At 42.7% G+C, this 12,310-nt stretch overlaps 1 protein-coding gene across 3 annotated transcripts in view; it reads right to left on the reverse strand.

The window, feature by feature from the left end:
* Window positions 1–12,310, reverse strand: part of BPNT1 (3'(2'), 5'-bisphosphate nucleotidase 1) — a 170,658-nt gene that overhangs the window by 133,236 nt on the left and 25,112 nt on the right. For all 3 annotated transcript variants that reach the window (XR_008402128.1, XM_053712511.1, XM_053712512.1), the window contains exon 3: window positions 756–860. Coding sequence is in view for 2 of the 3 variants with exons in the window: in XM_053712511.1 (XP_053568486.1) it covers window positions 756–860 (105 nt within the window). In the remaining variant the exon portion in view is untranslated. The remainder of the gene's footprint in view (window positions 1–755; window positions 861–12,310) is intronic.

Here is a 12,310-nt window from a genome sequence, read left to right on the forward strand (position 1 = left end):
AAAGCTTAGATGCCTTCTTTTTCAAATAAAGATAGCAAGAGAACGAAGAAAAATTGATAATGGGAGTAAATTAGAAATTGATTTAAATCTCATGCTCTATCTGAATCATTAAAGAAAAATGTGGGTTTAGTGTCCCTTTAATATATTCAGAAGAGTTCACACAATAGTACATAGATTTGTCTCATAGTGCAGCTCTTTTCATTTGTCAAACTCCACCAAGCCCGAACATAATCTAAACAAAAACAAACAAAAAAAGCGCCTCCTTTTTCCTTTTTGCGTATTGTACTTTTTAATAGGTTTTGATGGAGATTACATTTTTAACCTTTTACAACCTCCTGTCTGCTTATTTTGCCTGAACTGGGACTTCCAGCTATAAGCTTGAGTTGGTTGGGAAGGAGCAGACGATATCCAGCAGCATTTGGGCACTGCAATACCCCAGCTGGCTCCTATCAGCACAAGGGAGTTCTGCCACATTTGTGAGTACCCTGGTATCTGTGAGAAGCTTTGTTTAATACATCATATACAAGATTGATACGCACAAGGAAGCGCCTTTTTTTACTCTTTTTGTTTACAAAATGTGTTTTATATGCCTGAGATTAATTGGTTAAATAAAATGTATACTTTTTGTCCATTGCTTAGAACGTGTATACTATAAATTTGCTTTCTGTTGAAGAACTAACAGTAACACACACAACTGCAGCCATGGCAGTAATGAAATAAAAACAGTTTGTCTGTACCAACTATAAAATTCTCACCTCTTCTCCGATTATGGTTAACTTAGGGAATTTTCTGGCCAGAGATGCGCATATACTTTGCTGCACCAGACGATCAGCTTTAGTCTGTAGGTCATTAGCTCCAGTCTAAAAGACATATATGATCATGTTAAATCTAAACACCGATACACCTAGTACAACAGAAATTCTAAACAGAATAGCATTAAAGGCATAACCAACACAGCTATAATAAAACACGTTTTACCTCTGTGATTACCTTGTATCTAAGCCTCTGCAGACTGCCCCCTTATTTCAGTTTTTTTGACAGACTTGCATTTTAGCCAATCAGTGCTCACTCCTCAGTAAATTCACGTGTATGAGCTCAATGTTATCTATATGAAACACATGAACTAACGCCCTCTAGTGGTGAAAAACTGTCAAATGCAAAGGCAGCCTTCAAGATCTAAGAAATTAGCATATGAACCTCCTAGATTTAGCTTTCAACTAAGAATACCAAGAGAACAAAGAAAAATTGGTGATAAAAACAAAATTTTATGCTTACCTGATAAATGTATTTATTTCTTGACACGGTGAGTCCATGGATCATCATAATTACTGTTGGGAATATCACTCCTGACCAGCAGGAGGAGGCAAAGAGCACCACAGCAAAGCTGTTAAATACCACTCCCTTACCCACAACCCCAGTCATTCGACCAAAGGGAAGGGAGAAAGGAAGGGAGAAAGGAAGTAATATAAAGGTGCAGGACAAAATCCTAGGAATCCGAACTCTACTTCAAGAGTAGCCCCTGGATTCACACCAATACAGATACTTATGCCATATCTTATAATAAATCCTTCTAGTCAGAGGCTTACGCTCCTGGATCAAAGTCTCAAAAAATCGACTCAGAAAAACCACGCTTGGATAGAGTCAAGTGTTCAATCTCCAAGCAGTCAGCTTCAGAGAAATTAGATTTGGATGAAGGAAGGGCCCCTGAAGCAGAAGGTCCTTCCTTAATGGAAAACTCCACAATGGAAAAAAGATGACATCTCCACCAGATCTGCATACCAGATTCTGCGAGGTCACGCCGGTGCAATGAGAATTATCAACGCCCTCTCTTGTCTGATCCGAGCAATGACCCGAGGAAGAAGAGCAAATGGAGGAAACATGTATGCCAGACTGAACATCCAAGGAACTGCCAGAGCATCTATCAGTACAGCCTGAGGATCCCTTGACCTCGATCCATATCTCAGGAGTTTGGCATTCTGACGAGATGCCATGAGATCCAACCCCGGCTGCCCCCATCTGAGAATCAAGCTGGAAAACGCCTCCAGATGAAGCTCCCACTCACCCGGATGAAAAGTCTGTCTGCTCAGAAATTCCGCTTCCCAATTGTCCACCCCTGGGATGTGAATCGTAGATAGACAGCAGTTGTGGGTCTCCGCCCACTGAATAATCATGGCTACCTCTGTCATGGCCAAGGAACTCCGAGTTCCTCCCTAATGATTGATGTAAGCCACTGACGTTATGTTGTCCGACTGAAACCTGATCAACTGGGCTGAAGCTAACGAAGGCCAGAAGAGCATTGAAGATTGCCCTCAGCTCTAGGATATTTATGGGAAGAACCAACTCCTCCTGGGTCCATAGACCTTGAGCCTTTAACGAACCTCAGACAGTTTCCCAACCCAACAGACTGGCATCCGTGGTCACGATCACCCAGGCAGGTCTGCGAAAACAGGTTCCCTGAGATAGAAGACCCTGAGACAACCACCACGGAAGGGAATCTCTTGCCGCCTGATCTAGAACAATCTTTGGAGATAGATCCACATAATCCCCGTTCCATTGTCTGAGCATGCATAACTGTAGAGGTCTGAGATGGAACCGAGCAAACGCTATGATGTCCATGACTGAGACCATGAGACCAATAACCTCCATACACTGGGCTACTGACGGCCGAGGAGAGGACTGAAGAGCAAGACACGAATTGAAGACTTTTATTCTTCTTGCTTCTGTCAAAAAAATTTAATCTCTAGATAATCTATAAAAGTTCCCAAGAATACCACCTTTGCAGCCGGAATCAAGGAACTTTTTCCTAAATTCACCTTCCAACCGTGGGAGCGCAGAAAAGACAACAACAACTCTGTGTGAGAGCTTGCTTGTTGAAAAGATGTAGCCTGAACAAGAATGTCGTCCAGATACGGCGCCACCGCAATCCCCTGCAATTGGAGCACCTCCAGCAATGCTCCCAGAACCTTTGAAAAAACTCTTGGAGCTGTTCCAAGACTGAATGGAAGAGCCACAAACTGAAAGCGCCTGTCTAGGAAAGCAAACCTCAGAAACTTGTGATGGTCCCTGTGGATGGGAATATGCAGATACGCATCCTTCAGATCTACTGTTGTCATATATTGACCTTCCTGAACCAAAGGAAGAATGAAATGAATAGTTTCCATCTTGAAAGACGGAACTCTGAGAAACTTGTTTACGCTCTTGAGATCTAAAATTGGTCTGAAAGTTCCCTCCTTTTTGGAAACGACGAACAGATTGGAAAAAAATCCCAGACCCTGAACCGGAACAATCACTCCCATGTCGGACACACAACGTACAGAATGTCTCTCTTTTTATCTGGTCTACAGATAACCTGTAGAGAAGAAACCTGCCCATGGGAGGACAAGTCTTGAACTCTAGACTGTATCCCTGGGACACAATATCTGCCACCCAGGGATCTGCAACATCCCAAACCCAGGCTTGAGCGAAAAAGGAAAGTCTGCCCCCTACAAGATCCGCTCCCAGATCAGGGGCCGACCCTTCATGCTGACTTTGAGTCAGTAACAGGCTTTTTAGATTGCTTCCCCTTGTTCCAAGGCCGATTGGGCTTCCAAGAGGGCTTAGACTGTTCCTGCTTGGAGGAGGAAGAGGAAGATCTACCAGAGAGGTTACGAAAGGAACGAAAATTACTCTGACGAGCCTTCTGTTTACTTCTCTTATCCTGAAGGAGAGATTTCCCCTTCCCTCCCGTAATATCAGAAATAATCTCAGCCAAACCCGGCCCAAACAAGGTCTTACCCTTGTAAGGAAAGGACAAAACCTTAGATTTAGAGGACACATCCGCAGACCAGGACTTCAACCATAAAGCTTTGCGCGCCAGAACAGTAAAGTCAGAAATCTTTGCTCCAAATTTAATGACCTGTAAAGAAGCATCCGCAATAAAGGTATTGGCCAACTTCAGAGCCTTTATTCTATCCTGAATCTCCTCAAGGGGAGTATCCTGCTGAATAGAATCAGACAATGCATCAAACCAATATGCTGCCACACTGGTAACAGTAGCAAAATGCACAGCAGGCTGCCATTGGAACCCCTGGTGAACATACATACTTTTAAGCAAAGCCTCCAACTTCTTATCTATAGGATCCTTAAAAGAACAACTATCCTCAATAGGAATAGTGGTTCTCTTAGCCAAGGAGGAAATCGCTCCAAGATTCCTTGATAGAATCAGCAATAGGAAACATCTTCCTAAAAATTGGAGAAGGGGAAAAAGGAATCCCAGGCTTCTCCCATTCCCGTGCAATAATCTCTCAAACACGATCTGGAACAGGAAAAACTTCCACCATGGAAGGAACTTCAAAAAACTTATTAAGCTTACTAGACCTCTTAGGAGTAACTATCACCATCGTGTCAGAGTCATCCAAGGTAGCCAAAACCTCCTTGAGTAACAAACGGAGGTGCTCAGGCTTAAACATGAAACAACCTCAGAATCAGAAGAAGGAATTACACTGTCAGAATCTGAAATTTCACCCTCAGACGCCACAGAAGTATCTTCCTCCTTAGACCTATGGGAAGAAACACTTGACCTAACTGCAACAGAGTCAGAAACCTTACACTTCCTTTTGCGATTCCCCTGCAACACAGGAAAAGCAGACAAAGCCTCAGATACTGCAGAAGATATATGGGTAGCCATATCCTGCAAAGGAGATCCCTGAACAACATCCGCCTTAGATAATGATGGCTCAGATTCAAAAAGCCTATCCCTGTAATGCATTGTTCTCTCAATACATGAGGAACAAAAAGGGATTGGTGGTTCCACATTTGCATCAAAACATAATGAACAAGTCACAGCTTGCAGGGCCTCTTGGTCCATATTTCCCCACAATGAAACAAATAACAAAAATATTCTTATTCAGATATAAGCACTTTTTTCTTTTAAAATAAATAAAACATTACTGTCTCTTTAAGAAATAAAGTAACAATAAATTACTGCAAAAGAAAACAGCTCCAAATCAACCAAGCACCTCTACACCTCAGCAAGCCTTGCTGAGGCACTTACCTGGCCTCCTAGATACCGGAGGACAAAAAAAAAAATGATCATTTATGATCCGGACCCAACCCCCTCTCAGATACGCGACCGCTCACACAGACCGCAACCACACAGAGAAGATCCTCACCCTTCCGATACCCAGAAGAACACAGAGTAAAAGCACAACTGCGCAAAACAAGCCCCGCCCATCATGGGCGTACCTACACAATCTCCCAACCAGCATTACACTCACTTAACTGAGAAACAGCCACTGGGAGAACGTAGCAAACATAAAAATCGGAACCACCTCTTTACTTAAAGGGACACTGTAACTAAAATTTTTCTTTCGTGATTCAGATTGAGCATGAAATTTTAAGCAACTTTCTAATTTACTCCTATTTTCAATTTTTCTTCGTTCTCTTGCTATCATTATTTGAAAAAGAAGGCATCTAAGCTTTTTTTTGGTTTCAGTACTCTGGACAGCACTTTTTTTTTGGTGGATGAATTTATCCACCAATCAGCAAGGACAACCCAGGTTGTTCACCAAAAATGGGCCGGCATCTAAACTTACATTCTTGCATTTCAAATAAAGATACCAAGAGAATGAAGAAAATTTGATAATAGGAGTAAATTAGAAAGTTGCTTAAAATTTCATGCTCAATCTGAATCGCGAAAGAAAAATTTTGGTTACAGTGTCCCTTTAAACAATGAACAGGATCCCACAAATAAAATCAATCCTCTCAGTGTCCCACTAACTGCCAAAAAAAAAACCTGCACACAAGCAGGAACAAAGTCCCAAATAAATTAAATCAGTGCCAGACTTTGTCTCCATCAGAAAAACATAATTTATGTAAGAACTTACCTGATAAATTCATTTCTTTCATATTGGCAAGAGTCCATGAGCTAGTGACATATGGGATATACAATCCTACCAGGAGGGGCAAAGTTTCCCAAACCTCAAAATGCATATAAATACACCCCTCACCACACCCACAATTCAGTTTAACAAATAGCGAAGCAGTGGGGTGATAAAGAAAGGAGTAGAAAGAATCAACAAAGGAAATTTGGAAATAATTGTGCTTTATATAAAAAATCATAACCACCATAAAAAGGGTGGGCCTCATGGACTCTTGCCAATATGAAAGAAATGAATTTATCAGGTAAGTTCTTACATAAATTATGTTTTCTTTCATGTAATTGGCAAGAGTCCATGAGCTAGTGACATATGGGATATCAATACCCAAGATGTGGAGTCTTCCACTCAAGAGTCACTAGAGAGGGAGGGAATAAAAAACATAATTTATGCTTACCTGATAAATTTATTTCTCTTGTAGTGTATCCAGTCCACGGATCATCCATTACTTGTGGGATATTCTCCTTCCCAACAGGAAGTTGCAAGAGGATCACCCACAGCAGAGCTGCTATATAGCTCCTCCCCTCACTGCCATATCCAGTCATTCGACCGAAACAAGACAAGAAAGGAGAAACCATAGGGTGCAGTGGTGACTGTAGTTTAATTAAAATTTAGACCTGCCTTAAAAGGACAGGGCGGGCCGTGGACTGGATACACTACAAGAGAAATAAATTTATCAGGTAAGCATAAATTATGTTTTCTCTTGTTAAGTGTATCCAGTCCACGGATCATCCATTACTTGTGGGATACCAATACCAAAGCTAAAGTACACGGATGATGGGAGGGACAAGGCAGGAACCACTGCCTGTAGAACCTTTCTCCCAAAAACAGCCTCCGAAGAAGCAAAAGTGTCAAATTTGTAAAATTTTGAAAAGGTGTGGAGCGAAGAACAAGTCGCAGCCTTGCAAATCTGTTCAACAGAGGCCTCATTTTTAAAGGCCCAGGTGGAAGCCACAGCTCTAGTAGAATGAGCTGTAATCCTTTCAGGGGGCTGCTGTCCAGCAGTCTCATAGGCTAAGCGTACTATGCTCCGAAGCCAAAAGGAGAGAGAGGTTGCCGAAGCTTTTTGACCTCTCCTCTGTCCAGAGTAAACAACAAACAGGGCAGATGTTTGACGAAAACCTTTAGTAGCCTGTAAGTAAAATTTCAAGACACGGACTACGTCCAGATTATGCAAAAGACGTTCCTTCTTTGAAGAAGGATTAGGACAAAATGATGGAACAACAATCTCTTGATTGATATTCCTGTTAGAAACCACCTTAGGTAAAAACCCAGGTTTGGTACGCAGAACTACCGTGTCTGAATGAAAAATCAGATAAGGAGAATCACAATGTAAGGCAGATAACTCAGAGACTCTTCGAGCCGAGGAAATAGCCATCAAAAACAGAACTTTCCAAGATAAAAGTTTAATATCAATGGAATGAAGGGGTTCAAACGGAACTCCCTGAAGAACTTTAAGAACCAAGTTTAAGCTCCACGGGGGAGCAACAGTTTTAAACACAGGCTTAACCCTAACCAAAGCCTGACAAAATGCCTGGACGTCTGGAACTTCTGCCAGACGCTTGTGCAAAAGGACAGAGCAGAGATCTATCCTTTTAAAGAACTAGCTGATAAGCCTTTGTCCAAACCCTCTTGGAGAAAGGACAACATCCTAGGAATCCTAACCTTACTCCATGAGTAACTCTTGGATTCACACCAATAAAGATATTTACGCCATATCTTATGGTAGATTTTCCTGGTGACAGGCTTCCGAGCCTGTATTAAGGTATCAATGACTGACTCGGAGAAGCCACGCCTTGATAAAATCAAGCGTTCAATCTCCATGCAGTCAGTCTCAGAGAAATTAGATTTGGATGATTGAAAGGACCTTGTATTAGAAGGTCCTGCCTCAGAGGCAGAGTCCATGGTGGAAGAGATGACATGTCCACTAGGTCTGCATACCAGGTCCTGCGTGGCCACGCAGGCGCTATCAGAATCACTGATGCTCTCTCCTGTTTGATTTTGGCAATCAGTCGAGGGAGCAGAGGAAACGGTGGAAACACATAGGCCAGGTTGAAGAACCAAGGAGCTGCTAGAGCATCTATCAGCGTTGCTCCCGGGTCCCTGGACCTGGATCCGTAACAAGGAAGCTTGGCGTTCTGGCGAGACGCCATGGAGATCCAGTTCTGGTTTGCCCCAACGATGGACCAGTTGAGCAAACACCTCCGGATGGCGTTCCCACTCCCCCGGATGAAAAGTCTGATGACTTAGAAAATCCGCCTCCCAGTTCTCTATGCCTGGGATGTGGATCGCTGACAGGTGGCAAGAGTGAGACTCTGCCCAGCGAATTATCTTTGAAACTTCTAACATCGCTAGGGAACTCCTGGTTCCCCCTTGATGGTTGATGTAAGCCACAGTCGTGATTTTGTCCGACTGAAATCTGATGAACCTCAGTGTTGCTAACTGAGGCCAAGCTAGAAGAGCCTTGAATATTGCTCTTAACTACAGAATATTTATTGGGAGGAGTTTCTCCTCCTGAGTCCACGATCCCTGAGCCTTCAGGGAGTTCCAGACCACGCCCCAACCTAGAAGGCTGGCATCTGTTGTTACAATCATCCAATCTGGCCTGCGAAAGGTCATACCCTTGGACAGATGGACCCGAGAAAGCCACCAGAGAAGAGAATCTCTGGTCTCTTGATCCAGATTTAGTAGAGGGGACAAATCTGAGTAATCCCCATTCCACTGACTTAGCATGCATAATTGCAGCGGTCTGAGATGCAGGCGCGCAAATGGCACTATGTCCATTGCAGCTACCATTAAGCCGATTACTTCCATGCACTGAGCCACTGACGGGCGTGGAATGGAATGAAGGACACGGCAAGCATTTAGAAGTTTTGATAATCTGGACTCCGTCAGGTAAATTTTCATCTCTACAGAATCTATAAGAGTCCCTAGGAAGGAGACTCTTGTGAGTGGTGATAGAGAACTCTTTTCCACGTTCACCTTCCACCCATGCGACCTCAGAAATGCCAGAACTATCTCTGTATGAGACTTGGCAGTTTGAAAACTTGACGCTTGTATCAGAATGTCGTCTAGGTACGGAGTCACCGCTATGCCTCACGGTCTTAGTACCGCCAGAAGTGAGCCCAGAACTTTTGTAAAGATTCTTGGAGCCGTAGCTAATCCGAAGGGAAGAGCTACAAACTGGTAATGCCTGTCTAGGAAAGCAAATCTTAGGTACCGATAATGATCCTTGTGAATCGGTATGTGAAGGTAGGCATCCTTTAAGTCCACTGTGGTCATGTACTGACCCTCTTGGATCATGGGAAGGATGGTTCGAATAGTTTCCATTTTGAATGATGGAACTCTTAGAAATTTGTTTAGGATTTTTAAGTCCAAGATTGGTCTGAAGGTTCCCTCTTTCTTGGGAACCACAAACAGATTTGAATAAAATCCCTGTCCTTGTTCCGTCCGCGGAACTGGATGGATAACTCCCATTACTAGGAGGTCTTGCACACAGCTTAGGAATGCCTCTTTCTTTATCTGGTTTGCTGATAACCTTGAAAGATGAAATCTCCCTTGTGGAGGAGAAGCTTTGAAGTCCAGAAGATATCCCTGAGATATGATCTCCAACGCCCAGGGATCCTGAACATCTCTTGCCCACGCCTGGGCGAAGAGAGAAAGTCTGCCCCCCACTAGATCCGTTTCCGGATAGGGGGCCGTTCCTTCATGCTGTCTTGGGGGCAGCAGCAGGCTTTCTGGCCTGCTTGCCCTTGTTCCAGGACTAGTTAGGCTTCCAGGCCTGTCTGGAATGAGCAACAGTTCCTTCCTGTTTTGGAGCGGAGGAAGTTGATGCTGCTCCTGCCTTGAAATTTCGAAAGGCACGAAAATTAGACTGTTTGGCCTTTGATTTGGCCCTGTCCTGAGGAAGGGTATGACCCTTGCCTCCAGTAATGTCAGCAATAATTTCCTTCAAGCCAGGCCCGAATAAGGTCTGCCCCTTGAAAGGAATGTTGAGTAATTTAGACTTTGAAGTCACGTCAGCTGACCAGGATTTAAGCCATAGCGCCCTATGCGCCTGGATGGCGAATCCGGAATTCTTAGCCGTTAGTTTAGTCAAATGAACAATGGCATCAGAAACAAATGAGTTAGCTAGCTTAAGCGTTCTAAGCTTGTCAATAATTTCATTCAATGGAGCTGTCTGGATGGCCTCTTCCAGGGCCTCAAACCAGAATGCCGCCGCAGCAGTGACAGGCGCAATGCATGCAAGGGGCTGTAAAATAAAACCTTGTTGAATAAACATTTTCTTAAGGTAACCCTCCAATTTTTTATCCATTGGATCTGAAAAAGCACAACTGTCCTCAACCGGGATAGTGGTACGCTTTGCTAAAGTAGAAACTGCTCCCTCCACCTTAGGGACCGTCTGCCATAAGTCCCGTGTAGTGGCGTCTATTGTTAACATTTTTCTAAATATAGGTGGGGAAAAGGGCACACCGGGTCTATCCCACTCCTTGCTAATAATTTCTGTAAGCCTTTTAGGTATAGGAAAAACGTCAGTACACACCGGCACCGCATAGTATCTATCCAGCCTACACAATTTCTCTGGAATTGCAACTGTGTTACAGTCATTCAGAGCAGCCAATACCTCCCCAAGCAATACACGGAGGGTCTCAAGCTTAAATTTAAAATTAGAAATCTCTGAATCAGGTTTCCCCGAGTCAGAGATGTCACCCACAGACTGAAGCTCTCCGTCCTCATGTTCTGCATACTGTGACGCAGTATAAGACATGGCTCTAACAGCATTTGTGTGCTCTGTATCTCTCCTAACCCCAGAGCTATCGCGCTTGCCTCTTAATTCAGGCAATCTAGATAATACCTCTGACAGGGTATTATTCATGATTGCAGCCATGTCCTGCAAGGTAATCGCTACGGGCGTCCCTGATGTAATTGGCGCCATATTAGCGTGCGTCCCCTGAGCGGGAGGCGAAGGGTCTGACACGTGGGGAGAGTTAGTCGGCATAACTTCCCCTCGACAGAACCCTCTGGTGATAATTCTTTTATAGATAAAGACTGATCTTTACTGTTTAAGGTGAAATCAATACATTTAGTACACATTCTCCTATGGGGCTCCACCATGGCTTTCAAACATAATGAACAAGTAGGTTCCTCTGTGTCAGACATGTTTAAACAGACTAGCAATCTTGGAAAACACTTTACAACAAGTTTACAAGCAATATAAAAAACAAAACCCACATTTTCCCAAATTTTGAAATAACAGTGAAAAAATGCAGTTACACTAACGAAATTTTTACAGTGTATGTAATAAGTTAGCAGAGCATTGCACCCACTTGCAAATGGATGATTAACCCCTTAATAACAAAAACGGAACAACAAATGACAAAAACGTTTTTTAAACAGTCACAACAACTGCCACAGCTCTACTGTGGCTTTTTACCTCCCTAAATACGACTTTTGAAGCCTTTTGAGCCCTTCAGAGAAGTCCTGGATCATGCAGGAAGAAGCTGGATGTCTGTGTCTGTAATTTTTGCTGTGCAAAAAAAAACGCCAAAATAGGCCCCTCCCACTCATATTACAACAGTGGGAAGCCTCAGGGAAATGTTTCTAGGCAAAATTTAAGCCAGCCATGTGGAAAAACTAGGCCCCAATAAGTTTTATCACCAAACATATGTAAAAAACGATTAAACATGCCAGCAAACGTTTTAAAATACACTTTTATAAGAGTATGTATCTCTATTAATAAGCCTGATACCAGTCGCTATCACTGCATTTAAGGCTTTACTTACATTACTTCGGCATCAGCAGCATTTTCTAGCAAATTCCATCCCTAGAAATTTTAACTGCACATACCTTATTACAGGAAAACCTGCACGCTATTCCCCCTCTGAAGTTACCTCACTCCTCAGAATATGTGAGAACAGAAAAGGATCTTAGTTACTTCTGCTAAGATCATAGAAAACGCAGGCAGATTCTTCTTCTAAATACTGCCTGAGATAAACAGTACACTCTGGTACCATTTAAAAATAGTACAAAATAAAGAAAAAAGTTACCCTGCGCTAAGGAAAAGGCACCAATAGACCAAGGGAAAAAATGGAGACCCCTATCTCCACAACCAAAAACAGAAAATTTGTATTTTTGAAAATCGTGTCCCAGATGGAACCAGATATTTCAAAAGACCTTGGCGCTGCAAAACATTGCAGCTGAAACTAGTGATTGGATAAACCGTGACAATAGTCAAATGTTTAAAATATGAAACCTTTGGCCTCAGTAATGAGATAACTTGTTTTAAAAGAATACAATGTGAATTTATTTATACAATATTAAACATAAATTAAAAAAGATGATCAGCAAAAGAGCAATAAAATAATTGTAGCAATTAAATAGTAAGAATGTAACAA

The sequence above is a fragment of the Bombina bombina genome, chromosome 4 (genome assembly GCF_027579735.1).
Source record: "Bombina bombina isolate aBomBom1 chromosome 4, aBomBom1.pri, whole genome shotgun sequence".
Lineage (NCBI taxonomy): Eukaryota > Metazoa > Chordata > Amphibia > Anura > Bombinatoridae > Bombina > Bombina bombina.